The sequence below is a fragment of the Genypterus blacodes genome, unplaced genomic scaffold (genome assembly GCF_046128005.1).
Source record: "Genypterus blacodes isolate CSIRO-AG114 ecotype Tasmania unplaced genomic scaffold, CSIRO-AGI_Gbla_v1 ptg000026l_1, whole genome shotgun sequence".
In the NCBI taxonomy this organism is placed as follows: domain Eukaryota; kingdom Metazoa; phylum Chordata; class Actinopteri; order Ophidiiformes; family Ophidiidae; genus Genypterus; species Genypterus blacodes.
Window position 1 is genome coordinate 401,853 of NW_027466839.1, and position 27,081 is coordinate 428,933.

Genomic DNA, 27,081 nt, shown 5'->3' on the forward strand with positions numbered 1-27,081 from the left:
ATGACCGAACTCAAGCACCCATGCATAAAACCCAGCATGATTTCATTTGGATTCACATCTCACTTTCATATCGCAAATAGTTCAAATAAAAGCAGAACCACCAAAATCATTACTCAATACCTGCAGCCATCAGCAGTGACTTCCTGTTACTAGATTGTTATACAAACAATATGAAGACAGAAAGAAGGTCATCTCTGACAATGTATGTGACTTTGCTCTCTGCCGTGTGTGTGTGTGTGTGTGTTTCAAGGGAAATAATGTTTCATTCTCTTTCTATAGACGGTGCCAAGGCTCTACAGCACAAATTGAAGACTTGGAGAGGGTGTAAGAATTGCAATTTCACTGTAAAAAAAAACAACACCAAAACCTTAACCGAGCAGCGGTTTTGTTATTTTTTGAGCTGAAAATACAGAGGTGAGGTGAAAAATACCTGCTAAGACGGATGGCCGGTCCGACTCACGAGCTGCCGAGAATACAACACAAACAGAACGGCGTCTACACACGATGTTTCGACATCTCTCAGGGGCGGTGGTCAATCGGATTAGAGTATCACACTGAGATCTGTGAGTGCGCGACATAAATCTATTTATAAAGGAAACCGCTGTTCCAAAGCCACACACACACACACACACACCCACACAGACACGCAGAGAGAGACAGAGACAGAGAGGGAGAGAGAGAGAGATGTCACTTCACCCAGCGAGCAGCCATCTGAGTGCTTATCTGGACCCGGCTTCGGCCTTATACAACGGTGCGTTCAGGAGCCCTGCCTGACCTGCCACAGTGCGCACCGCCGTCAATGATGCTATTATAAGCCTTTGTTGTAATATAGAGATATTCATTCTCGGTCACGTCCCTCCGTGGCCCGTTTTACCCCAAACGCAGCGTAATGAAAACAATAATAACACGACAATAACCAAGCGGTGTTAAATGTTTCATGATGAGGCTGTAATTAGAGCCACAGCAGCGCTCAGTGTTACAAAAGTGTAATGGTGGAAAGGAAGTGGAAGTGGGCTCATTGTGATTAATAGTGTTTACAGGCAAACCTGAGAGAGGGACACACACAATCAGCCTCTAGATGAAACCCCGCAGCAGCAGAAAATGATAATAAACCACACTGCGGGCAAACAAATGCGCAGCTCTGTGCTTTATGTCTCTGTGATTGGATGGTGAATAGAGCCCGGGACCAGATGAGCCGTCCGCACATTGTGAGGCTTAATGTTCCAGAGCGGAAAGGGGACAGAAGGCCATGCAGTTAGATGAGACGGTTTCTCTTCCCGTCTACGGTGCAGCAGCTGGCCTCGACATGGAAATCAATGTAACAAGTGCAAATAAAAACACCACGAGTTGGATTTGAGTAGTTGCTTAGAGGAGTTGTACGCAGCTATCAAAAGGAAAATTCATTCATTATCTCTAATTTGGGGGATGTCAGCTGAAGCATAATGTTCTCCTGCAAGTTGGAATGTTTCATCAAATACTAATGGGTCCAAACAAAAACAAATTACAGATGGATGTAGTGGAATAAGCCAATACGATGTACAGATACCTCAAAATTGCACTAGAATGTAGCACTTCGATATATTTACTTGTGTTCTATCAATAACAAATCCAGTCCTCTGTAAATGGAATCGATGTAAAACAAAGTCCCCGGCAGATCACATGTATGGAAGCATGCGGCTGGTGCACTTATGGTCAGAGTTCCCATCAGCCCGTGCGGGTTGAGGATCGATCCGAGAAGCCTGTCGAGACGCAGACGTGAGATCCAGTCAGCCGCAGGCCTCCGAGGGCCCCTGATTTATGATAACTGCAGACGGCCGCGCGTAAAGACGGCGCATTATTCAGCTTTCCGTCCCCTCTGTGGTGTCTCTCCCCGGCTCGCACATCCTCTCCCAGAGCTTCTCCCAGGCGCCTCGGAGCCGCTCAGACCGACAGGGGAGAGGGGGGAAGGGGGGGAGGATCAGGACAGAACTCCCCCACCGGAGGGAGGATTTCCCTGCAACACTTACGGTACATGAACCCCACATGGTAAATATTAATGACTACTCCAACACAGGAATAGTGTTATCCTAGGACAAAACACAGACAGGAACGTGTCTGTGCAGCTACGCTCCTCTGCACGCATACGCTGGCACACTGGATTTGTAAGAAAAAGGGAAAGCAAAACCCTGTGGATTTCTTATGAGTGTGTACAGCGTGTGTGTGTCTGACTACAGCCCACGGCTACATGTCCTGTCTGTCTCAGCAAACTTGTCTGGGCGCGGAGATGGTTCAATGAGCGGGAGAGGGAGAGAGAGAGAGAGAGAGAGAGAGAGAACCGCCAACGCCTCCGCTTCGTTCGCGGAGAGCTGCCAAAACTGGACGGCGGGAAAGAAGCGAGAAGAGAAGTGATCAAACAAATCTGAGCGTGGAGTAACAATGAGGGACGAGTTTGTTTATCCCTTTCACATGGCTGCTACTGAAAGGTCACACTTGTCCATTGGATAATTAACCGATACATCAACAGAAAGACACGCGCTGTCACTCTGAGAGATCCACTGGTGGCCAAACCTCCGGCTCTAGCCTTTATGAAGAACATAACATAACGTCCAAACCTCACTGTGCCTGCGCTCCAGTGAATGGACAACCTTTGGCTAGCGGTCAAGGGAATTCTTCCTCCCCGCTTTGCGTCTTCGTCATTGTCCAACGCTGACTCAGAAGACTCGCTGTCCACAAGCAGGAAGCGAGACAGTTCAGATCACATCCTGTGTGTGTACTGCGGTTTACAGCCAAACACAGAGGGATGTAAAATAAGCCCGACTGTGAGAACTCGAAAAGGAGTGGGGGAGAGAGAGAGAAAGAGAGAGAGCGAGAGAGGCTCAACCTTCCACATGACACCAAACAAAAGCAGGACGGCGGGAGGAGGGGGGAAGAGAATCGGACCCTCTTCCTGTCAAAGTGACAACAAGTATGACTGCACGAACCCAGATGTCATCGTTTGCCCACTGCTTGTTAAGTTATACAGCGTGTTGAGACAGAGGAGGAGGAGGAGGAGGAGGAGGAGGAGGAAATTGCACAGTGAATTGCAAAGCTATGATCTAAAATGTTTACTGTGGGTGTATCTCGCACTCATCGGCCAAGAATTATGTTTCTATAATGACTCACTCGCTGACAAATATGCCAAAAGCACAAGCGGCCCAGACTCTGCTGGAGGAGTACGGCGGCAAATTAGAAGCGAACATAATCAGATCTTTGTGTTAGTTTGACCTGTTTGAGAGTGGAATACTGTATAGATCCACTGCTCTGGTATGCAACAGCTGTTTTCACTCAGTGCACACAGTGGTGCTGCGGCAAGGGAGAGTAAGTGGATCAATGGGATTCTTTTCTCCACATTGCAAAAGTTTCAAAATAGATTGCAAATATGAAAACAAGAATGTGTTCATCTCCATAACAGATCCTATATAACAGATCAATACTGTCAAGATGTACTTTCAATCTATAACACAACAAACATTTAGAAAGATTGAGCTCATTAACTGTCAGGCCGTGTTGATAACCTAAATGTTATGACATCAGCAAAGCCGCCTGATCTATAGCGCCTATATGAAAGTCTGCCTGGGACAGGAAGTGGCAGCTCATAGGAAGAACGCCCTGTAAACTTAAATCAACAGGATACGGATGATTCACAGTGTGACCGGCTGGGCCTCCAGTTCACTTCTTCAACCTCTTTTGCATCTTCCTCTTCAAAAGGCATCACTCGGGCCGATCTCCGCACACTGGGGTAAATACTGTAATCTAGTCATCGCACTGTGTGTTACTTGCACACACACACACCCACCCTCCCTTCCAGGAAGCAGCCATGTAAACACGCGGTAAATACTAAGCTGTATGCTCGTCTGTCATGCAACCTGAAGCCTTGTGGAGGACACGGGGCCGCACGCTGGAGGTCAAAGGGATTAGATTTGCAGTGGCGGTAAGGAGGCCGACTGACCGCAAATCTTCAATATTCCTAAATATGAATGAGACGATGGAATTACATCGTTCACTGGCGACGTGCTGTCCGTTGTTTTCAGGACATAGCGCCCACCGTCTGAAAGTAAATCAAAGAGGACTTATTCTTGGATCCCGTATTAGACATGCAAACGCCGCGGCTCGTTCCCCCCCGTTTCGCATCTATAATCTATTTCCGAGCGGCGTCGCAACGACCCAAAGGTAAATCTAGATTTATCGGAGGTGGAGAGGCGGCGATTGCGGTGGCGCTCCGTCTTTAGCAGGTAACAGGAAATTGGCCATTCAGCACATCATCCGGCTGCTCCGCTCAGCCAATGGACTGATGGATGACGGGTCGCACTCAAGTTGCAACGCCATTGATTTTCGTCTCATACGCGGTGGGATTGCTGATTCGAGATATTGTTACATTTTAAAAATGCTTTACCGCGATACCCCGGTGATAAATTCAGCGGAGGAATTAGATAAATGACTTTGGATGACAGTGACGGGTCAGATTTACTTCCTCGGCTTTTGATTTATGCCGTCTGCTTTCGCACATTCTTTAAAGTTTAACTGTGGCGTTTCATATCTGGTGCTTTGTTTAGCTTTGATTTAAAAAACAAATAATCATCATCATTCATTATGTAACAGCAGTTTATTGTTTGGGGAATGAGATAGGCTATAGTAGCCTGACATTGTGATGAAGTCTGCAATCTGCAAACGTCTAAACATTGGCCAGATACACAATTCAAGTGAGCCAAAGGGTCATTTTAATGCCTTTACTTTGTAATCACCACATCACAGTTCATTATGATGATATAAAGTGTTTGTTCTGTGATATATTAATGATCTGAAACTCTGCAATCAACATTTGAATAATTAGGCACAGTGTCTTTCAAGGTTCGTGAAAGCCTCAGCTTAATTCAAACGCATTATGTCATCACGTTACATCACCATGTTACAGAAGTAAAGGATGAATGAAGTTTAATATTGTGGGAAATCTGAATCCTCTATATTTACAATTGTTTGCGGTTCAGTCAGTTTTTCATTCCTTGATGTTCCTTTTTTGCTGACATGACCTTTCATCCCATGTTAAGCAAAGTGAATGTCGCTGTTGTCAACACAGGTGATATTACGTTTCACTGTAAAGCACACACACTCCGTGCTGCCCTGCTCGTATCCGTCAGAGGCGACACCGAGCGTATGAATGGGCGCCGTCACAGAGTCGCGCTACCTGTCGTGGGGAATTACTGCGAGGATCGACGTAAACAAAAAGGCCCCACGTGCGGCGCTCTGAGGAGGGGAGATAAGGAGATGGGGGGGAAAAAGGGGGGGAGGGGTGTAGGGGGAGGGGGGGTTTGATCACCGTGCCAAGCTCGCAGCTGTGTGATGGATTTCACACACGTTACTCGTCTGTGTCTGCCTCCCTTTGTGAGGAGCCAAGAGCAAAAGATCCACCTTTGGAGTGCATCCCCCCCTCCCTCCTCCCCACTCATGTCATCTGCTCTCTCTGCGTGTCGTGCGAGCGGCCGAGCAAACACACTCACCCCCGCCGTCCTTTGGCACGCTGAGGCTCCACACAGGCGTGCAATTACTGCGTCCATTAGCTACACTGGGAGCAGAGGAGGGAGCCGGATTAAAACCCCAGTGTAATTTTACCACTTGATCCCATTTGAGCTGCGACGCCACAGTGAAGCCGGTTGTGTGACAATAACAGCATCGCAGTGACACAGCACCTCGACCTGAACAGGATATTGCGACAGTTGTGTGACATAAGCTGTGTGCAACCCTGTCAGTTTGAGAGCAAGTGACTTTACACCGGGATAAATAACTGAGATGCCACGTCAGCCTCTCCAAAGGGTCAGAAATGTGGATTAGACTGACACTAATACTGTATCAGGATTAGAGAAATCCTGAGGCGGCTCTACGGCCAGAGATTACTTCTCGCCCGGCACACAGAGAAGTGGAGAGACAATTAAGTTTTTGTTCCCGGGAACAAAAGGAGAAGTGATTTGGAATGGGGTCAGGATAGATTAAACAAGCAGCAGACCCGGAGACACACAAAGCAATCCCAAGATCCCCCCTTGGCCGGCCTGTGGAAACCCCTGGAATCAGAGGGGATTTGTCAGATTACAGCATCAGCAACTCCGGTTAGACTGAAAACTGGGCGAAAAGCGGTGAGACTCCCCTACTTTGAAAAGCCCCGAGGCTGGAAGCGAACAGACTCGTCGGTGATGTAATTACTGCCAGCAACAGCAGCGCCGACATACTCTTGCTTGGTGAACAGATGTGGCGTTGCAGGATGCGCCGAAGCTAACGTATAACACGCGGCGAGATGCGAGGCCGCCGATGTTTTATTATGGCGGCGGATCGTTTACGGCCCCCCTCGCCAGCGACGCCGTTTCTCATCCCGATGATCTGAGAGATACGCCACGGCGGGGGGGGGGCGTCCGTGTTGTTCGCCCGCCGCGGTTCGTTTGACCCCAGGGGCGCGTTATCTGGGAAGTTACACACAAGCTCCATCACAACCCCACACCCCCAATCATCTCACGCTTCATCTTAATGACAGCGAACAAGGCCGCGGCGTGTTCCCACTGCTAACACGGTGTGAGGTCTGGCACCTCACAGGAAATGTCAGAGAGGTTTTCCTGCTCGGGTTTTTAACAAATAATGAAGCCTTTTGCAGCTTGTGGTGTCCTGAGGCCGTACCAAGGTTTGTTAATGGGTTCAAATAGAGAACTAAAGCAGACAAACTCATCCTGGCAGGAATATGAATCAGCTCAGCATTCACAAGTATTTTAGGATATTTTTATTTAACAAACTGGAGCTTATATTGTCTTTTCTGGTTCCTATGAGTCAGAGTGAAATGCATCATTGTGGCAAGCAAGAGAGAGAGAGAGAGAGAGAGAGAGAGTGGGGGCGAGGGAAACAGGGGGAGAATGAATACAGATCAGGCAGCGTGACCCGTCCTTGGCCCGGGAAAACAAATGACATCAGAGCGCCGGTCTGCCAATCAGCTGACGTGACTCAGACATCGCTGCGGCTGCCCTCAAAGACACGCCGCCGTTAGCGCCACGAGGAGGTCGAAAGGGGCGGGAAAAAGGGTTAAAAAAAGGAATCACAGCTAAGCTCGAGTTTAAAGACCGAATTGTAACTTACGGCAAAGACCGTCAAGGTTCTGGCGACGACACGTAAACAAGCGAGGCCTTATTATTCCTCATCTAAAACTCGGCGGAGGGATTTCACCACACACCCCAGTCTAATTCAATTCCAGACACATTAGAGGGAATCAATTTAGAGAGGGGGGGGGGGAAATGAAAAGCAATTAGAGTGCCCGGCCTGTATGAGCGGCTCTGATGAACGCAATTAGACGCAGCTTTGGTGGCGGAGAGCGTTAAACATTTGGAGCGGCAGGCGGGTACACACGCACGCCACCGCCTACGTTAATGTCATCACGCCCGCTGTTGTGTTGGTCACTCGTCTCAATTTGAGGATTATAGTTAGAAGTTGTTTAATTTCGCGGTATTGTTCTGTAATCATTGAGAGAGAGAGAGAGAGAGAGAGAGAGAGAGAGAGAGAGAGAGAGAGACTGGAGAGAGAGAGAGAGAGAGAGAGAGAGAGAGAGAGAGAGAGAGAGAGAGAGACCTGGGAATCTCTCGCTCCATTCCTTCCGACTGCAGATTTGATATTTACTGAGGTCAGTAAAGTAATAGCAGTGTGTTATTTGAGGCCCCGCGCAAACTAAATCCAATCTTTATCTTGTTTCCAGTGCGACGTGATGACAGAAAATCATTCCCAATCCAGTCAACTTCCTCTGGTCAAAGGCAGCGGAGACAAGCCACCTGTGATTTCAGGCTATTGATTCAAAAGACTTGTCTCAAAATCTATTTCCGTGTCAAAACGTCATAGGAGAGCTGGTGTTTAAGGCTGAAACACACTTTCAAAAGGCCGACTGGCTCCATTTCATTCATTACGATGACGACAACAAAAGGATTTCACATCGTTACTGTCAAAACTCCAAATGGAAAAAGGATTAAAGAGAGAAGCTAGACAGCAAATGGACACCGGCGGGTTGGGAGTGAAGCACATTCTGGGTTTTTCCGGTGATTTCCTACTGGTGACGGCGTTCCGTAATAAGGAGAATGCTGAGCTACACATTAACCAGGAACAAGCAGGCACAGGCGGGGGGGGATAATGCGATGGACTGGTTTACTTTGGGAATTCCTGCACCGTCCCTGAGGCAGCAAGTTACAAACAGCTAGAATAACAGTGAGACAAAGCTAAACGGATTCTACTCACTTTGAAATGAATCTTTATTCCGTTCAAAACAAAAGAACAGTCCCCGCCACTAAACGCTGCCGCACACAGGAGAGGAGAGCCTCCTTCGACACCGCAACATCAAATGACAGCTGATCTGGCAGAAATTAGGGCTGACTGAGAGTGAGCCTGTCACTGCCAAATTAGGAGCGGGGGGGGGGGGGCTTCAGAGCCCTTGCGTCAGGCCTTCATCGCTTTAATTAATCACTGCGTACATCAATCTCAAACACAAACGGCGTAGGATCGGGACCCAAATCCAAACCACGCTGCCGTCTCCCCAGCAGGATGTGAGGACGCTTTAGCGGCACGTATGCAAATGAGAGACGTGTTCAAAAATTCCTCTTTATCATGAGGGGTGGAGTGGGGGAGGGGGGGTTGCGTTTGGTGTTTCCACTCCCTCAGAAGTGGCTGCTGCTCTGAATTGAAACATACACACATTTTCTCCCCCCCCTCCTCCTCCGTGTGTTTTGATGATGTTAACCAATGGCAGGCGCAGGAATGTGGCACAAAATCTGTGGCCTGCAGCTATTAGGATTTTTTCTTATGCAAGACTCCACACAGATATGACAGTAACAACAAGGGCGGGGGAAAGTAGAACACACACGAACACACACACACACACACACACGCGCGCGCCACCCTGGAGCGTTCACCTCTCCTCGTGTTGTCGGAGCTGGTGGAAAAGACAGCAGCCACCGTGGCAGCCGGCGGTATCGGGCTGCCACCGCCGCCTCACTAATGAAAACAATCAGGCCGAGCCGCGGGAGCTCGCTGGTGAGGCGGCGCGCGGGGGGAAACAGTGTGAGGCTCGAGCCCAAACGGAGTGAAATTGCACTCCGACTAGTCAGCCCTAATGAGTTTCTACCAGGAGACTGAAGGCATCTCGCTGGCTAACTAAGCGACTAACTAGTCCCCCGCTGTGAGCCAGCTGCTGGATGTGAGAGTGCAGTAATGAACTGCCGGCGGCATGAAAGCGAGTCCGAGCCAGACGAGGCCTCGCTCACGTCTCGGAGCGTCGTGCCTGTGTGTCGAGTTTGTGTTTTTACGACGCAGAGCTGGTGCTGAGACCTCAAAACAAACATTGCACGCCAGGTAAATACCGTAAAAACACCATGGTAACGCCTCAAACCCTGGCGTGCTCCTAGCAGCGACTGCCTCCTCATCCGACACCGGTTCAGCCCAGTCAGTCATAAAAGGTCATAAATGAAGGGAGTGTGTGAGCGTGTGAGAAAGAGAGAGGGAGAGGTAGAGAGAGGGGAAGAGAGAGGGAGAGGGAGAAGGAGAGGGAGAGGCGTTTTCCCTCCCCCGGGACTGCAGATCTGATGATCACAGCTCCTTTCCTGTCTCCTTTCTGAGCCCCTCTGCGTGGCAAGCACAATATCAACCCCCTCCCTCCCTCCCCTGTCAGCCGTGTGTCACACCCCACTGCCTGTCGGATTTGATAATGAAAACAGGCCTAAATATGTAAAAGCATTTGTAGGGACCTGACGACAGAAAACGTAAACAGGGAGAATTTAATCACAGCCCAAACTAGCGTGTAACCTTAATCTGCGCAGGACGGCCAACGGGACGACAGCGCAGCAGGACGTGGGGCGTGATGCGTACATAAGAAGAACGAGGCAGGACGAGTGCGGAGAGGCCGTCAAATTAGTCATTGTGAGCAGACAGGCTGCGTGGAGAGAAACCCACAGGGGACGCAGCTTCCCAGCCTTACATACAGTTCCCCCTGATGTGTGTGTTTGTTTTCGTCTGCAGCTCCAGATGCGTCCAGAATGCAAAGCGGGGACGGAACAGTCTGTCGTTCACCAGCGGTAGAAAACCGTCGTGTGCGAGGAGCCACCCACTGACCGCCTCGGCTCGGCCCACAGAGAGGAACACAGGGCCGCATTCAGCCCCCGAGAAGCGTCGTTATTATGATTATGGCTGATCCCCTAACCTCCCAGTCCCTCCGTCGCCTGCTCCGACGAGGACACGGCGGCAGGGAAAGCGGCTCGGGGTTTGGAGATCGCCCGCTTAGTGATCTCTGCTCCTCGTTTGCCGACGCACAACCGGCTCACTGTGCCAGAGGGATGGAGAGTGGGTGGATATAGGAGGAACTAGGCTGTTAGCACATATTGCTTATTTGCCTTCACCATATGCAGCCAGAGCCGCGTGTCTCCTCGCCTCTTGAACTTGTTGCGTTGTGCCTTTCGTGGCGAACACAAACAAAAAAAGGGGGGGGGGGGTTTGTTATTGAGCACTGAGTCGCCGGCGTTTGCTTCACGGCCTACGTTTGCGGTTCGGGATGTGGCTTAATGTTAATGAAGAGATTTACAGACAATCTTCAGATCAAGGAACGTCTGTAAAATTGCTTCCAAACATAATTGCCTTAATAATAATAATACTAATCAGTTTTTGGCAGGTAAAGAGGAGAGAAATGCTCCAGACTGTGCTGAAAGATGCACATTTCTGAGCCAAGCTAACGTTAGCTTTGAGTTGTGTCTCTGGCATCCTGACCAGTGTATCTCCAATATTCATTACTTTTACCCTCTTGGCAGACGCCGTTATACAAACTGGCTCGCGAGCGGCGTTCAGCGCAACACGAGAGACGGTCCAATCTGGTAGAAAACGCGGGAGGAGAAGCGGCACAATGCAAAGGTTTGATTCTGGGCGTGCCAAAGGGCTGTGGTAGTTGTGTAAAGGCGAGCACGACAGTCTGTGTGGGGTGAGGTTTCAACAGAAGAGTTGGGGAACCGAGGGGGAAGGAAGTGACTGATATTGGCACTTTGTCGCACCGCAGATGTAACACACACACCCGAACATTCCCACTGCTGCTCCTCCTCCTCCTCCTCTGTTTACTTCTCCACCAACTCCTGAGTAAACATCTGTGTCCTAAACTTTCCTCACTAGCTTCCTCCTAACGTTCTCCCTCATGTTGTCATGTCATGTTTCAGAAATAGCACAGGGTGAGCTTGTTTACTGGGAATAATAGTTGCAGGTTTCATATTGGGAGGTGGGGTTTAGTGATGAAGAGGAGCCACTTTACAGTCAAATTGCGGGCTTCAAACCAAAACAATGAGCTAAAACCCGAGCCGTGCTGCAGAATAGGCTGATTCCATTCAACACCCAAGGCTTCCAATGTCAATACGAGCTTAATATGATGCATGACGGCCTCATTTATTTCAGGTGAACACGTTCTGAAACGCCATATTCGGCGGCGACACACTCGACACACAAACACATCCTGATTGCCTCTCCACTGGCATCAAAGCCGACTAATTACAATAAACAAACGTCCCATCATTCCAAGTGAGCGCCGCGCAATCTGCCACCGTCTTTGGCCAAACCGCATAAAGGTTCTTGGCAGCAATGAGCCGTGTCAACAGTCAACAGCTCGCTTCCCCAAAGGCAACGCGCTGCATCTGAGGGGGAAACGGCGTGAAGGTTTGCAACATACGGAACAGTTTCGCATCAAGGACACGATATAAATAGGAGGATAACGCTCTGTATCTAGAGTTTACAATCCTGCTGCAGAGTGGGAATGTTTCACAGCCTTGACAGATTCCTCCAGCATCTCGGGGTGCAAAGGTCAAAGTGGCGAAGACGTGTTACTGCCGAGCTTGGGTGAAATACCCTTGCTACAAAACCGGGACGTTCTCCACAAAAGCCGTATCGTTCCATCTCACGGTGATGACGGTGACTTTCTGATTGGAAATGGCGGGGAATGCTCGTAAATAGTTTGATGTCGGCGTTGTTAATCAAATGCCACGGCCTTTTTTTCCCGCCCGACGATGGCATATGATCCAAAACGAGGCTTTTTAATTGGTGAGTGGACGGCGACATCTGGCCCGCCGTCTTTGATCGGCGACATAAAGAGGGAACGCTCTGTAATCATGGCGTCGGTACAATGTGCCCTCTGGAAGATGGATGGACCGGCGCCGCCAATGGCAGGAAGCATAGATAATTATTTATAGAACCAGATGGGATGTTTGGGTACTTACAGGCTACAGCTAATTTACTACTGATACTGATAATCCCTCATTCACCGCGCTTAGCATGCCCCGCTCATACCCTGCCAGTCAGAAATCAGAAGGACGCCGCGGTCCTTCCATCCTCGCACGCAGGCTCGTGGGTGTCGCCGCGCCGTCGCACAGATACAGTAGATAGATGGTTGCGCAATCGCACAAAAGCTGCGGGAAATGACAGCCTTGAACACCGACAGGGCTTCAATAGAGCGGGAACACGTTGAAGGTTCTCTCTCCCCCCCTCGTGTTGCTTTGAGCGGTTGTAGGATGCGTGCGCCTGCCGCTAACCTCCAACGTTTGTTTGATCCTCCACAGGGCTGATTATCGGGCCGTCAGGGTGTGTGTGGGGGCGGGGGGCTCGTTCGGACGCGTTCATCCATCACAGTCGGGGGAGAGCTCGGCCGCGCCGTAAAGCATCCCGCCGCGCCAAAAAGCTAAGAGGCGCTTTTAATGAAAAGGGGATCTGACCTCCCGCGCCAGAGCTCCTTCCTTTTTCAGCTCAGCACAGAAAGTGACACATGCACTTTAATCAGAAGAGAAGAGGCCAACTTCAGGGGGATTTAAAGGGAATCTCAAAGTGGATTTGTAATCAAAATGTCAATTCCATTATGTCAGACTGATGAGATAAAAGCAACATTTTCCTCTTTCCTTTCCTGTGCAAATGGCTTCAAATCCACTTCCTCTCCCCTTTCCGTATCACCTCTGTGCACACTGGGTGAAAACAGGCTGTTTTATTGGTCACGTCTCTGACAGGCCCTGCCTCTGTTCTGCTCTGAGCCTTCTACACCAGTCTGGATGGGAGCCAGGTCCTGGTCTGCTGGCCCCGCTCCACAGCATGTGGGCGTGTTTCTCGACGTTGACGTAAACATCTGACAGCACTGAAGCACGGGCGGAGCTGGGAGGGCAGCTCAGGACTTCACGGGTGTCACAATTTGGCAACTTGCAGCTCTTAAAGCCGTGTGAGACGATTCAGATATCAAAATGCACGACGTGTCCCTTTATCCTAATGAATCAAAACAGGACCGGCTCCATGTAATTGATCCTGCTCCTGAGGTAATGGCGAGTTTACGGCGTTTTGACAGGAGTCTAATAACCCGACGCCTCGGATGATGAATCGCGGCAAATTGATTTGAATCGGCTCTTTGTGCCGCGCGTTTGCCGGGGTAAAAATGTTTGCTGGAGTTATTCCACTGCCTTCCAGTCATATCATAGTGCTGCACACACAATGAAAATATTGAGGGGCTGAACAGATCACTCACACACACGCACGCGCGCACACACACACGACTCTCTGTGTGGCAGCTATGAAAGAATGAATAGGAAATGGGCTTTAGTAAGCATCCATTATTCATTAAGCACCGCACTCCTCCATGATACAACCAAACCATTATTTCCTCTTTCTCCCTTGATTTACCTCTTTTCCCCCTCTCTCTCTCGCTCTCTCTCTCCACTATGGCAGCCCGCAAACCATCAGATTACCCGACTGTATGTAAAAGTGATCATTTGATATCACTTCCCCGCCGTAAGTCGTGATAACGTGTGTGTGATATTGACAGATAGCGGCTCTTTCAGTATGCAAGTGTGTGAGGCAGGCTGAGGCCCTGCTGCTGTTATACTCCTGTACGTCTCATCAGACGTTTGCTTCCAGGAGTTTCAAAAGTTCCTCCGACACACACACACACACACTCGATGCCTCGTGCGTACTCTGCATCCAGTATTCGCGGCGTTTGCGTCATCTTTGAACTCCGGTCCACGGCGCATTATCATAAAGACGCTGGCGCCCGGGATGGCGTGGGCGCTGCAGCTTATGCGCATAGAAAATGAGCGCGTGTGTGGAATTCATCAACAGCTCAAGTGAGACAAAAAACCTCGGAGGGATAAAAAAAAAATAAAATGCCTCCGCGAACTTGACTCGCCTAATGTTTATTCTCCTGATGGGACTTGGTGATAAAAGCGGACTGAAACCTGTTTCAACCGGAGCGGGAGATGTTTACTTTCCCTTCGGTTGAATGGTGGCGGCAGAGCGCGGGGCCTTCATCTCCGCCAAGCTCCACCCCTTGCGTCCCCCGAGCAGGGCACACAACTAGGTTACCGTATTTGAGATCATAGCTGGAAGACTGGAGTGTTCTTATGTCAACGCTCGCTCGCTCCATTCTTACTTCATCGCCCTTGAGCAAACTGAAACAACGACAAAGGATTCAGCTCTTAAATCATTTAATCGAGCCGCTTGGATTCTTTTCTGTCCTGAGTCTCGTAACGCACCGCGCCGTTTCAATGTCTCCAAACTTGTGTGTGAAGAGCTCGTCGGCGGTGCACTTTGTAAAGCGCTCGTGCAGCAACTGACAGAAGTACAATAGAGAAACTATGCGTGGCCCTGAGGGGGGAAACACGCCCATATTACCACTGGCCCGCTGCTGGAACGTGACATCATCCAGCGGCTCCCCAGGCCACGTTCTCTTATTCAAAGCAGAGAGGCTCCGTCTAAACTTCAGCGCACCTTTTTACTGGAGTTACATTTGCACACAGTTTCACTAACAACACCTAAAACAAAGGAGGCCAACGTCGGCGCTATATAGGTTGTTTTCAGGATTGCGACACGCTTTCTCGGCGAATTAAACATTTATTTTGTTGCTACCGTCCTCAATCGGACAACATGTTGCGTCACGTTGCGCGAGGAAAACTCACAGCTCCAAGCAGCTGAGCAGGAGAGAAGAGACTCCATAGACTCCTGTAGTGATGTCGGGGTATTGTAGACAATAACATGATCACGCCTCCAAGATCTGCACATACAATAAAAACACATCTGAATACCGTCATTAAGATCTATAATGCCCTGACAATCTGGTCTCTCCTCTGCCGCAGCTCCAGAACAGAAGAGCTCTAAGCTACGAGGGCCGAGAGGGTTCGGTTCATTTCCTGTTCTCGTTCTGTCAACAGAGAGTGTCTCCGGGTGGTTGGCTCAGAGGAGCGCCGCGCCGCACAATGCCTCCTTCGCACAGATGGTATGCCGAGTTGCGACGCGTCATAGAGGGGCCAGGCTGGATCCCCGTCCAGCTGTTTTCCCGGCTTAAATGACCTGGAGCGCCGGCTTTACCGCAGCCCACCGCAAACAAACACACCAGTAAAACAAACATTCCACACAGACTCAATTTCAAATATAATTCCAACATTTACTCAATTGTAAATCTCTCGTTTGCATTTTTTATCCGCCAGCAAGCCGGGCCCTCTGAGTGTGTGTGCGTGTGTGTGAGGATGAAAGGGAGGCCTGCAGGTAGCAGTTTGCACAGCTGTGTGAACTGTCCTGGCAGAGGCCATGTGTCGAGCAGAGCCCCGCCCTCCCTGCTGTCACGGAGGTCCCACCTCTCTGCGAGTGGAAGCTACGGGGCTTTCCGGATCCTCCAAACTCCTCCAAGACAGGAAGCAATCCGCGCCATTCACAGGCTCCATTTGGGCTTTCATGCATTCTTCCCTCACCTCTTGCTCTCTCTCCCTCTCTTCCCTCTCTTTTGGCTGAACTGTGGAGTGAATCTCCCATGACTACAGATTTTAGAAAGTTTCCAAAAAGCAAACTGAAAACTTAATAGTCACATTATCATTTTGTCATCGTTAAACAATCTCATTACTTCATATCAAACCCGTCTGTGGCATCTGGAAAACTGCTAAAACCATTTAAATCAATCTCGGCATCTATTAGATATGTGTTGTCAAATAAACAAATGTGATACAGGATACAGAAATCCTTTACATGAACACACAACTTCCTCTATCCAAGGGAGCGTTTCCTGGTTCAGAGTAGCCTGTGAAACACTCACACGCTCACTAGTTTGGTTCCTCGTAGGTGTGTCTAACCAGGTGTGTTGCCAGGTAACAGCGGCGCGTTACACAGTGGAGGACCACAGACGGAACTTGACCTGCTGCGTTTCTCAGGGTTCATGTTGATACATATCACACCGACGACTCCGTGTCTGAATACGAGCCCATCACAGCTCCTCCCCCGGGCCAGAGCTCAGAGTTGGCTCCCCTCTCATGCATTCCTACTCTAATTTCCTAGTAGTAGCAATGCGTTTTTATCGTTACTCAATCTTTGCAGCAGCGATCCGCAGGCACACTGCAGGGTCTTGCATTCTGGAGCGTGGGCCACAAGCACAAACAGGCCTACGGTTGCAACACGGCGTCTCGTCTCTCTGGAAGCTTTGGGAGCACGAGGCAGATTCTAACTGCGACGCCTTCGCCAGCCTCAACAGAACATCTGTCGTCGTCTGGGTCACACTCTTGCCTTTCACCCCCTGACTGTGATTCCTTTTTATAGCGATTGAGCTTCCTCCCCGCCTGCCGAGACGGCGCGAGCACAGTGTGAAGTCTCGCCGCCGGAGGCTCCGAGTTCAAACTCTCCCAAAACACACAGCGGAGGAGGCAGATAGAGGTTGAAGGGGGATTAGTCGGACGTTAGCTGCGGTCGCTCGCACGCCGCACGGCCACGATCTCACAACCCGGCGCCGCTTGAATGTACCGCTTCCCTATTCTAATTATGTCGGCCCAAACTGGAAGGCACGGCTTTGTGCGGCGGTTGGAAATAGCTGCTGTGCTGATTAACCTGTAGAGCTTTGGAACCGTTTTATCGGACGGTTAAAAAAAACTACACCAACCTACTTTATGCCAGCTATTTCCTAAATTAGATAGAGTGAGGCCTTCAGATTGTTTGTTTTCCTCTATCTTACAGTTTAAAACCTACTGTGATGTAATATACAGCAGTTCAATTGTGATTTTAGAGGTAGAATAGTGGCGAAGGAGCGCTCGAAAGCTGAATCAGTCTGACCGGAGGCTCCCGGACGTCAAATGTTATTTCCTGCGATTCCTTACACTGTTTCATTTGTGGTGGCGTCTCCTCCCAGAGTCTGTATAGCATAAGAGAGACGCAACTACATCACAGAGACAGAGGCAGCAGGCTGTCACTGTGAGAGAGGAGAGAGGAAAGAGGAGGTAGAAGAAGAGAAGAAAGGAGCAGAGTGGGTGATATATGAAGAAGAAACTAGAGGAGGGAGATAAAGTGTAGAAATGAAACGAAGGTGGACGACATAGACGTGTTCTCATCAGGTTCCGATCTCTGAAAGCTTGTTTGTTTCAAGAGGTTGTGCTTGGGAAACGACAGCTGGCCTCCACTTTGATGCAGCCGAGTCAAATTTGCCTGCAAAGACGTCAAATATCTCGCAGAATATCTTCTAATGTAAACACGAGAGGATAGAAATGTCGCTGAACTGCAACTGGAGACATTTTCAGCCCTTTTAGCACCATTTCCTTCCATCTTTGTCTGATAGCCTGACGCCTTCAGCCCTCTACAGTCGCTGACACAAAGCTGCTTGTCAATGTAATCACATCCGTTACTTCTTTGGGGAAACACGTCCAGTTTCATGCAAAATGTTCCCTCTCCCTAAATCCAAAAAAAAGGGAGCCGTCACTTGCGTGCACGGGAAGCAGCTGCCTTCTGCACGCTGCTATTGTCAGAACATACAGCCATTGTAAAGTTTCGGGGGGGGGAAGAAAGAACTTGTTGCCTTCTGGCTTTCTAACACAGCCGTAGTTTAAAGCCATAATTTGAAGTCGGCAAGGAGCAAATGGTGATTTATAACATTGAAAGCTGCAGCCCTTTCTCAATTATCAACTTTATGGGAAATGCTGGAAATGAGTTTTGCCGTGATTGTTTTTAAAAATGCACTTTTGGATTTGGATGGGCTACAAATGAAAGAGCTGTTTTTATATTCTTAGAAGGGAAACGACTTTGGGATTCCGGCTGCAGCACTTAAACGGAAGGACACACGACAGCGTTTTCCCAGCAGCCTGCAGTCCAAAAGACGTGTCCCCCGGGGAGGACAGGAGGAGGGACAGCAGGTCGTAAAGTGGAATATTACAATAGCAAACTAAACCTAAAACCGTGCAAACGCTGCATATGGAAAGAGGCGACGTTTTGTCTTTCAGTGTTGTTGTATTGGACAAGAGGGCCGTTACGCAATTGTATACTTTCTTACAGCCATCGATTGCGACAGAGACATTATGTAGAGTGATTTACTGCAGGGATGCGTCATCATCGCCTCGTGCCCTGATGAATTTAGCTTTTAAATCGCAGTCTGATATAAGAATAATGTCTGAAAAGAGAAGTGAGTCAAACAACCCAGAGGACATCCTGCCTCAGAGAGAAGAAACAACCCAGCTTCAGCTCATCTGGAGTTGACCATGACCTCTGACCTCCCAGGGGAGCAGGAGAGAGAGAGGAGGGGACACACACACACACACACACAGACAGATCCAACCCCCCTGAATGGAGATACATGATTTCATTACAACTCCATGATCAAACAACATCACGATTCAATCAGATTCCGCACAATAAGAGCGAAATTCCGTGGAATAACTTAACGCAACATTAACAAGTCTTGGCAAGATCCGGATCGGAACACCTCTGACGTGTTCACACCGGCTCAGCTGAGAGCAAACACACGCGAGATCTGATCAATTGCGGGTAATAAAATACAAAAAAAAAGGAGCTTTGAGGATGATTGAGCTCAACTCCCAAAGACAAACAAAACAAGATAATGGAGGGAGAATCGAGCCCAGAGGGGGAGGAAGCGGCACTTTAACGCACATGACGCGCCGCGGCGGCTTGTCAAACAAACACACACACACACACACTCGCATACACACACCCACACCCACAGAAACACAAAGCTCGAACCCCTCCGAATTCGCTCGTTAATTCTGAGGGATAAACAAGTCAAAACATTCACCGCTTCATTAGTAAATAATGCGCACCTGACACTAACGAGCGGCGCTTCCCCGGTGCGCCGCCGCGCGTAACGGACAGGTACCACCGCGGTGTGTTTGACTGAGATAGAAAAATCACTAAAAATACACGTTTTCCACTCGTGAAATACACACGGGACGTTACACGCCGCGTTAAACACACACAAAGGCTTTTACTCACCTGGAGAGTGACACATTAGATCCCGTGTGAGCGCAGATTTGGCGGCGGAGAGGCGAGGCGATGCTTCAGTCACCGGGGGAGGAGGAGTTTGTGTTTACTCCAACGTAACGCGAGCGGAGCGGACATGTACTCGGCCGTTTGGCGGGGAGGGGGCGACGCCTCGTGGACAAAAAGTGTTACTACAGCATGTTTAGCTGCTGTGGGGATGCAAAGTAGATGGAAATATTGAGGACAAATGCGTTTATATTAGTAGTAACTTTTCTGAATCGAATTACACGACAAAATAAAGTAAAATTAAGAATAAATAATGGAATACAAGAGCACATACTGACATGTCAACCCTTGTACCCTCAAGATTCTCTGCATGTGAAATGATATTTTAAAATGTTTGCTTTTATTCTGTATCCACTTCTGAAGTTTTCTTACATCATCAGAGTGGAATATCTGAATCTAAAGCCAAGTTTTTCACCAAAAGGAAATATTTCAGATGCTGTGTTTGTCATTTTATCCATAATTCCCCCAAACATGTGGTATCGTTGGAAACTTCATGAGCTTTGCTTGAATCCAAAGTTAGGGTCTGGTGGTTTTTGATAATAAGACGACAAAATACATCACAGTCAAGTACGTTGAAGATAAGCAAAATATATGCAACAATACCAGGACTAAGTACAGGCCAGCTGCTTGACATGTAACTGCACGCAATCATACCAACAGATAACACAACAAAAACAACACATTCATGTTGTCATCCATCCTACTGAATTCAACTAATGTCAGTGGTCATAAATCGCTTCCAGCATGGCTTCATCTGTGACACACACACAAGATCAGATCGTCTTTCCTGGTAACTCTGTTTTAGTGGGACGGTAAATAATTAATCTGCTTTATGTTTTACCGCTCTTCCCTTTTTATGGCCCTTCCAAATCAATGTCACAACACTAAATCAAACAAACTCACTAACTACTATATCACATCTTTCTCCTGACTCAAGCCCTGTTGGAGTAAATGGCTTTCCCAGCTCTGGCTCATGTCGAAACAGTTTGGGAACCTGGCAACGCAACCATAACAACCATCTTTATCCTTTTTTTCCACCTCTAACCAAAGGTCACACTCATAATCAAGAGGTTTTATGACCAGGAAGTCCACATTTCACTCCACCCTGTCAGGTAGCTCATCACACACAGGAGACGCTCAGATCCTCATCAGAGTTTTGAATTGAAACACTGAAAGTTTGGACTTGACTCCAGCTGGAATCCAGCGACGATGCCGTCCTCTAAAAAGACTCTCCATTTCCTATCCAGTGCGCTGTTTACTTCTATCTCTGTTGGATTATTAGGGTTTGGATTATCAACACAATGGGTGGAGATTTCTATGGATTGTGGAAGTGTTGGAAGCGACCACGTCAATGGAAGTGCTGTGATCACTATGAGCCTTTTCGATGGGTCGTCTGAAATCTTTTGTCCCTTTGGAAACAAACTGCCGTTCGACGGTAACGTAATGCTGTTAATGTTACCTTTGACCTTTAGACAGGACATAGTCAACTTAATACTGTGTCCACTGGAAGATAAGACATTTTACATTTTATTTCATTAAACTAAGGCCTGATGTGGGTTCTTCTTACAAATGATGAGCCGACCAGGAAGTTGGTTGACAAACATGTAATCAGAAATAGAGTATATTTGCTTGAAAACTGTTTTGGGATACTTGTTGTTTCATCTCCGTTTCAGAGAGAAATGACGCATTTTTATTCCTCTGTTTATTTTGCAGTTGACGATTTTACATTTACGGTAAAATAAACTCATAAAGTTATATTGTTATCAATTGAAAAGCTTGTATCTCAGCCTTTGTGACACCACGTATTTAAACTCTTTAACTGACCTGAAGGTGTGACAGTCCCTTAAAGGCACATACATACAAACACATACTGTATTTAATAGCAGGGATCATGACTCATGAGCACTTTTGATACTTGACTACATCTTATTTTCACTCACTGTGCTGAGTATCTTCACTTTTCTATTTTGAAGAAGGCCTAAATACCTCTGAACCTGTTTGTTGCAGTGTTTACCAAGCTGAGCCAGATCAGCACGACCCCTCTGGTCCTCCATGCTCTGGTTGTGTGCCTGTCGGTCCTGTGCCTGCTGTTCTCAGCTCTCAGCATCCTCATCTCCCTCTACAACAGCTTGAGTAACCCCTATGAGACCTACATGGGGCCCATTGGAGTCTACACCTGCAGCTCACTCAGCGGTACGACTGACAAACCAGCATTTGGTGTTATAACAGAGAATTTACTCTCGCGGCGCTCTCTTATGGTGACATCGTCCCTGCAGGGCCCTCGTCTCTTTCCACTCACTCTTATCTCAGCTCTTATCTGTGCTTTTTTCAATTCAATATTCGATTAAATCAATAATTAATTGAGACACGCAGGGCTTTTTATCTGCTGTTCTGGAGCTAATTCATAATAACTTACACTATTTAAATTAAATGTATATTTTAAATTTTTTTTTTTACTTTTAATTAATTACTTTAAATCAAATAATTATTAATTATTTAGATTAATATTATTTAAGCCATTATTTGACATTATGTGAAGAACCGGACACAGCAGATAACTTTTATTAACATTCTAGATCATTTTGAGATGATTTAACATTGTGACTAATGTTGTGTTTTCTCTTGCAGCATGTTTGTCATTTGTGGTTCTCATCTTACAAGTGGCCAACGTCAACTTGACCGACATGGCCGAGGAATTGGTGCATGACCTGGCTCTGGGTGCGGTGGAACTGAAGAACAAATCAGTTCAGATGGATATTGGATATTACCTCCTCATCCCCTACATGGCTCTCTCCCTCGTCGCCATCGCCTTGATCTACACTTACGAGCACGCGGCCTACACACACCGGAGAGAACAGCAGAAACCCACAGAGGACGCACCCAAGGAGATCATGATGTATTAGTGTCCTGCAATGCTGATCAATCACTCATTAAAACTCATAAAGTAATTCTGGAGTGATTTGATGATGAAATTGTAACTTAAAGACAAAAATCTGAGGTATGTAAATAAACGTAAACAGGGATTTGATCATGTCAGTGCTTTGATCTGATTCAATGCAGCGCAATTTAAATTATTTGCTCATATGTGAAGTTATGTAGATTTACATCGACATAAAACAAACAAAGATTAAAACACACAGAGATCAACATGTCTTACAGGAAAACTACAAGTACAGCTACAATTTATTTGGTGTAAATAGGATGAAACGTTAAATAAAGCTTGGATAAAACTAGTTGGTCATTTGTAATAGTGTGTTTTATTTAAATTGTTGTATTTATTAGTAATCACTGACACAAAGATAGTCAGTCAGGAAATCTGCGACAAAGAAAATCTGGAGGTGGAAAATAAGAGGAATTGATCTTTGCTGCCCTCAAGTGTTGAGATGAAGTAAATGCAACAAACAAACAAATCTAGTGAGTCCTGTTTGGGGTCATTTTAGGTAATCACACGAATCTAAAATAGGGATTAAAGGGAATGTTTTTGAGCTGAATCTGTCACATGAGCATGACATATGTTGGCCAGGGAGAGACGGGAATGAATCATTCCAGAAGAAAGGATTCACACAGGACACAGACACGACGGGCGTTCCCATAACTTGAACTCCACCGTGCCAGACCTGGGAATAAGTCTGTTCCCTGTTCCCTGGATTATATTACTTACCGTCGTCTAGTTCATGGCTCGGGATGTGGAAGCGGTGCTTTAAATCGATCTCTTTTAAGTGCAGTGATGCATTGCAACTTAACTGTATCCTCTTCCACATGGAATCAACTTGGAAAAGGAGAGACAGAGATTGATCACAGATCTGCTAAATCCATTTCAAAAGGATTTCAAAGGAACGTTTGCAGAGAAATCTAGTGAACAAACAAAGCGAGCTGATGGAGGCAAAGCTTGGGACAGTGGTGTGTATCTTCACACACTCTCACAGCTGTGATCCACAGAGTCAAGCAGGGATAAGGTGTCCTCTTACCGCTTCCCGTGTCCCATCACTTAGGGTCTGAAGTCTGTTTGGACATGCCCTCTGCTGCACCTCTCAGCCCCGCAACGCCTTCTACCTGCCTTCAAAGGAACCACTCGTCCTTCAAGTCTCACACTTCAAGGGACCCGCGGAAGGACGCGGCGATGAGCTTTGCGGTCCTCAGCCTGAATCTGGATTAAATTTCCTGCAAATACATTCTTTCCACCGTCAAAAACACCTTTTCAGGGAGACCAAAGAGAATTTGGATTAAGTGGGTAAATGCAGCAACACCCATAGGAATTCGGTGTGACGGTTCCATTCGTTCACTCACTTAATAAACCTGTAATCTATATTTAAACGTTAACACCTATTTGTGAACCTGTAGTTTGATTCCTGGTCTGGTGTGTAGGTGTGTGAGCTGTGATGTAATCCTGATTGGAGCCAGCGTGAGGTCTCCTGGCAGGCTGCGTTCACCGGAGGAGGCCTGTTTAAAGCCTGTTTCACTACACAGTCACCTGCTGGGGAAGTGATAAGCACAACACAGACTAACACAAACACACACACAGCTTCATCAGCCAGTTGAGCTCAGATTAATTCATACTTCTTAAGCGTGTGAACCCAGAAAAATGAAAAAACTTCTCAGACTTTGGAGGTTTCCTGTCTAGTCTTCTAATATAAGACAAGATATCCAAACTGCAATTCCTGTTTGTGGCTTTAATGGTAGTGAACATCAAAGACAGACAGGTGTTAGAACCGCCAAAAAAGAAGAAAAACAACAAACATTAAGCAGAGTTAGCATATGATAGAGATTTGGGGTTTGGTGTTGGTATAGAATCCTGATGATTGAGAATGTCTTAATGTCAGGACAGTTGAAGGACATTTGCTTCTATCTTTAGCTGATCTTCTCGTGCGTGCGCTCAGGTGTGAAACCGTGAAGTTGCCAGTGTAGTTGCCCCCCTCCCTCCCCCTCCACCGCCCCCCTGCTGTTTGCTGTGCAAACATCGATTGAATAAAATGGGAGATAGGCTGTAATCTCTTCCTCTCTTCGTGCTCTGTGTCCGGCACAGATAAAGCTGGATTATGCAGGAGGCCCTGAGCCCCGGCCGCTCACTCTGTGTGATAGGATTAAAGCGGAAACTTTTTGTACCTGTGAAACCTGATCCACCCCCCGGCCCCGCATTACAGAGGCCCGCGAAACAGACACCTCCAGCTGCAGGGCAGTGGGGGCACGCATCGGGCCACGTAGGGTCCATCTCAGGCGGGGCACGGCGGGCGGGGGGATGGGGGGAACGGGGTCCAGTCTCCTTCTGAAAGAGAGAGAGAGAATTTCACATGAACTGAGGAGGGTGTGAGCTCGTATGAGGGAGGAGATCAGATGATACATGAGGGGAAACACTTGGTTCAACACTTCAGGAAACGACTCGAAATGATCCTGTTTCTTTCAATGGATGCTATATATCCTAAACAAAATGATTTAGATTACATTATATACATCTGAAATGGAGTGTGCATGATCCAGTAATGATGCACATGATAGGTCAGGCCATTTAGACACAACACAAAGAACAATGTATGTATAAATTATTCAATGCAAGAAACCACATTTTCAACAGTTTCCTTTAAATAAATTCTTCTGGTGCTTCGAGTACCATGTGTGGCACTCGTACCACAGGTTGAGAACCCCTATGTGAGAGACATTAGGGGTCAAGTGGAATAAGGAGCAATAATCAATACTCGGACACTGGATAAGTTAAGTAAACAGGAAAGATGATCAATTCCAGCAGGTTGTAGGTTCAAATCCTGCACTGAAATAGGCCGATCTCTATGCAGGACGTCTGAAGGCCACGGCAGTTACAGTGATGTGTACATGGGTGTGTGTCTCCGAAGATGTGTGTTTGTGTTGTATTTATATGCTCCGTATCAACAGCACACCTCAGCTTTGCTCTCTCTTGTTGTTCTCTCCTTCTCTCATTCTTCATCTGTTGCTTCTGTCTGTTTCTTCCTCGACTGATCTGAACACATTCAAATTGAAATTGTGGCATTTATATTAATTTAGTGTGTTCTTGCTCTGTGCTGTTCACTCCATTAAACACTGAACTTTGTGGAGGTTTGTCTTCGGTCCAGCGTCTCCCTGCTCTCACACTCCGCCCGTGTGATAGTGGAAGGTGAGCAGGTTCCACACTTAGCCTTGTCATTAATCTTAATTTGTCAGTGAAGGCTGAGGTGAAGGAGGAGGGGAGGAGGAGGAGGAGGAGGAGGGAAGGGGAGGAGGGGAGGAGGAGGGCTGAGAGGTAATTGCACCCCTGCTGATCCATTATGGTGTCATTCCTCTGTTAACAGAAGATAAGATCTCCCCCAAATCACCTGAAGCCAATTCTCCACTTTACCCAAACTGAGGGAAGGAGAGAAGAACAGAGGAGAAGGAGGGAATCAAGCCCGGTGCTGCTCGCTCTCTCTCTCTCCCTCACACACACACACACTGATCCCAGATGAAACTCAAAGTGCACTAATCAATCTATGCAGAATCTTGTTGCCCAATCTGTGTGTGTGTGTGTGTGTGTGTGTGTGTGTATGATGAAGAATGAGGGGTGTAGGTGGAGGTATGCTCTGCCGATGCTGGATGATGGCTTCCACCCGGTTGTGATGGATGGAGGGAGGGAGGGAGGGGAGAGCACTTTCTCTGGCCCACGCCGCCTGACGCCGGGGTTGATGAATGTTTTCTGTGATTGGCAGGTGTGATAGATGCTGGCGGGTGCAAAGGCGTAGAGAGACACACACACACACGGGTTAACCTGCTGACACAGCACACGGTTACATTTAACTGGTGGCATTTGACCCCGGACACAAACACCGCAGCGACACACACACACACACACACACAGACACACACACACACACACACACACACACACACACACACACACACACACACACACAGAGGGCTGGAGGGCCACTGAGGGAACTCTAGACCTGCTCACTTGTTAGATATTAATCCTTTTAGAATTAAAGATCATTTTTAAAAACCTGTTTCAGAAATTCTATTCATTGCTTATTTACATGGAAAATAATCACATACAATTATAAATTCGGCACAATTAAATGGTTCATCTCATTTTATAACTTCAGCAAATTCAACCTTTTTAAGAGCATTTTTAATTGCATATAATAATAAAAAATAAAAGAACACATTTGATGTTGGTGTCTGATTATATTTAACCAACTGTTTATGAAAATGTGTGTAATTATTCCAGTGGGACACTCAAGACTCCACAATGAAACAGCAGCACTGTGGAAAACTACAAAATATGAATGATTTATAATCCTTAGTTATAATTGACTCTAATCTGTAAATCACTCTTTCTTTTATTTACTTTAAGACTTTGTGTTCTTTCATTATGTGCATAAAAAAGGAGTCACAATCTAATTTCATGGCTTTATTATTTGATGTGGAACATTTATTTATTTATTTACTTTTCTTTTATTAAAATGTGCTCTAAGACAAACAACTCAATCTTTGCACAAGGTGGCAGCGTTCAATAAAATCTCCCCTAAAACGTCCAGTGGAGGAATTACAAACCTGATAACTGATCAATAACATTTCATATCAGAACCGATTGACCTATTTAGCACAAATTTAGCTCCATCTGTGTGATTTAAACTCCTAAAATGATCATTGAAGGCTAAGAGTGATTCTATCATACATGTGTTGGCGAGCGATCAGTGGTCAGTGGTCAGTAGTCAGTGTCTCCATGGTGACAGCCTCCTGTGTAAGGGAGGAGCAGTGATGTCATAGATCACTGAGGCCCTC

General features: G+C 47.3%; 2 protein-coding genes across 4 annotated transcripts in view; one reads left to right on the forward strand and one right to left on the reverse strand.

Moving 5' to 3' along the window:
* The window catches only part of ptprea (protein tyrosine phosphatase receptor type Ea), a 41,554-nt gene extending 22,214 nt beyond the window's left edge, over window positions 1–19,340 (reverse strand). For 2 of the 3 annotated variants that reach the window (XM_076143581.1, XM_076143578.1), the window contains exon 1: window positions 19,264–19,340. The gene's annotated coding sequence lies outside the window, so the exon portion shown is untranslated. Of the gene's footprint in view, window positions 1–430; window positions 531–19,263 lie in introns of those variants that run through there. The other variant, XM_076143579.1, reaches the window with a different exon arrangement.
* Window positions 19,341–20,526: 1,186 nt separating this feature from the next.
* On the forward strand, window positions 20,527–22,220 carry clrn3 (clarin 3). Its single transcript, XM_076143515.1, has 3 exons — window positions 20,527–20,752; window positions 21,325–21,510; window positions 21,946–22,220. Exons 1-3 carry the CDS (start codon window positions 20,527–20,529, stop codon window positions 22,218–22,220), a joined length of 687 nt encoding a protein of 228 aa, XP_075999630.1.
* Window positions 22,221–27,081: the final 4,861 nt, after the last annotated feature.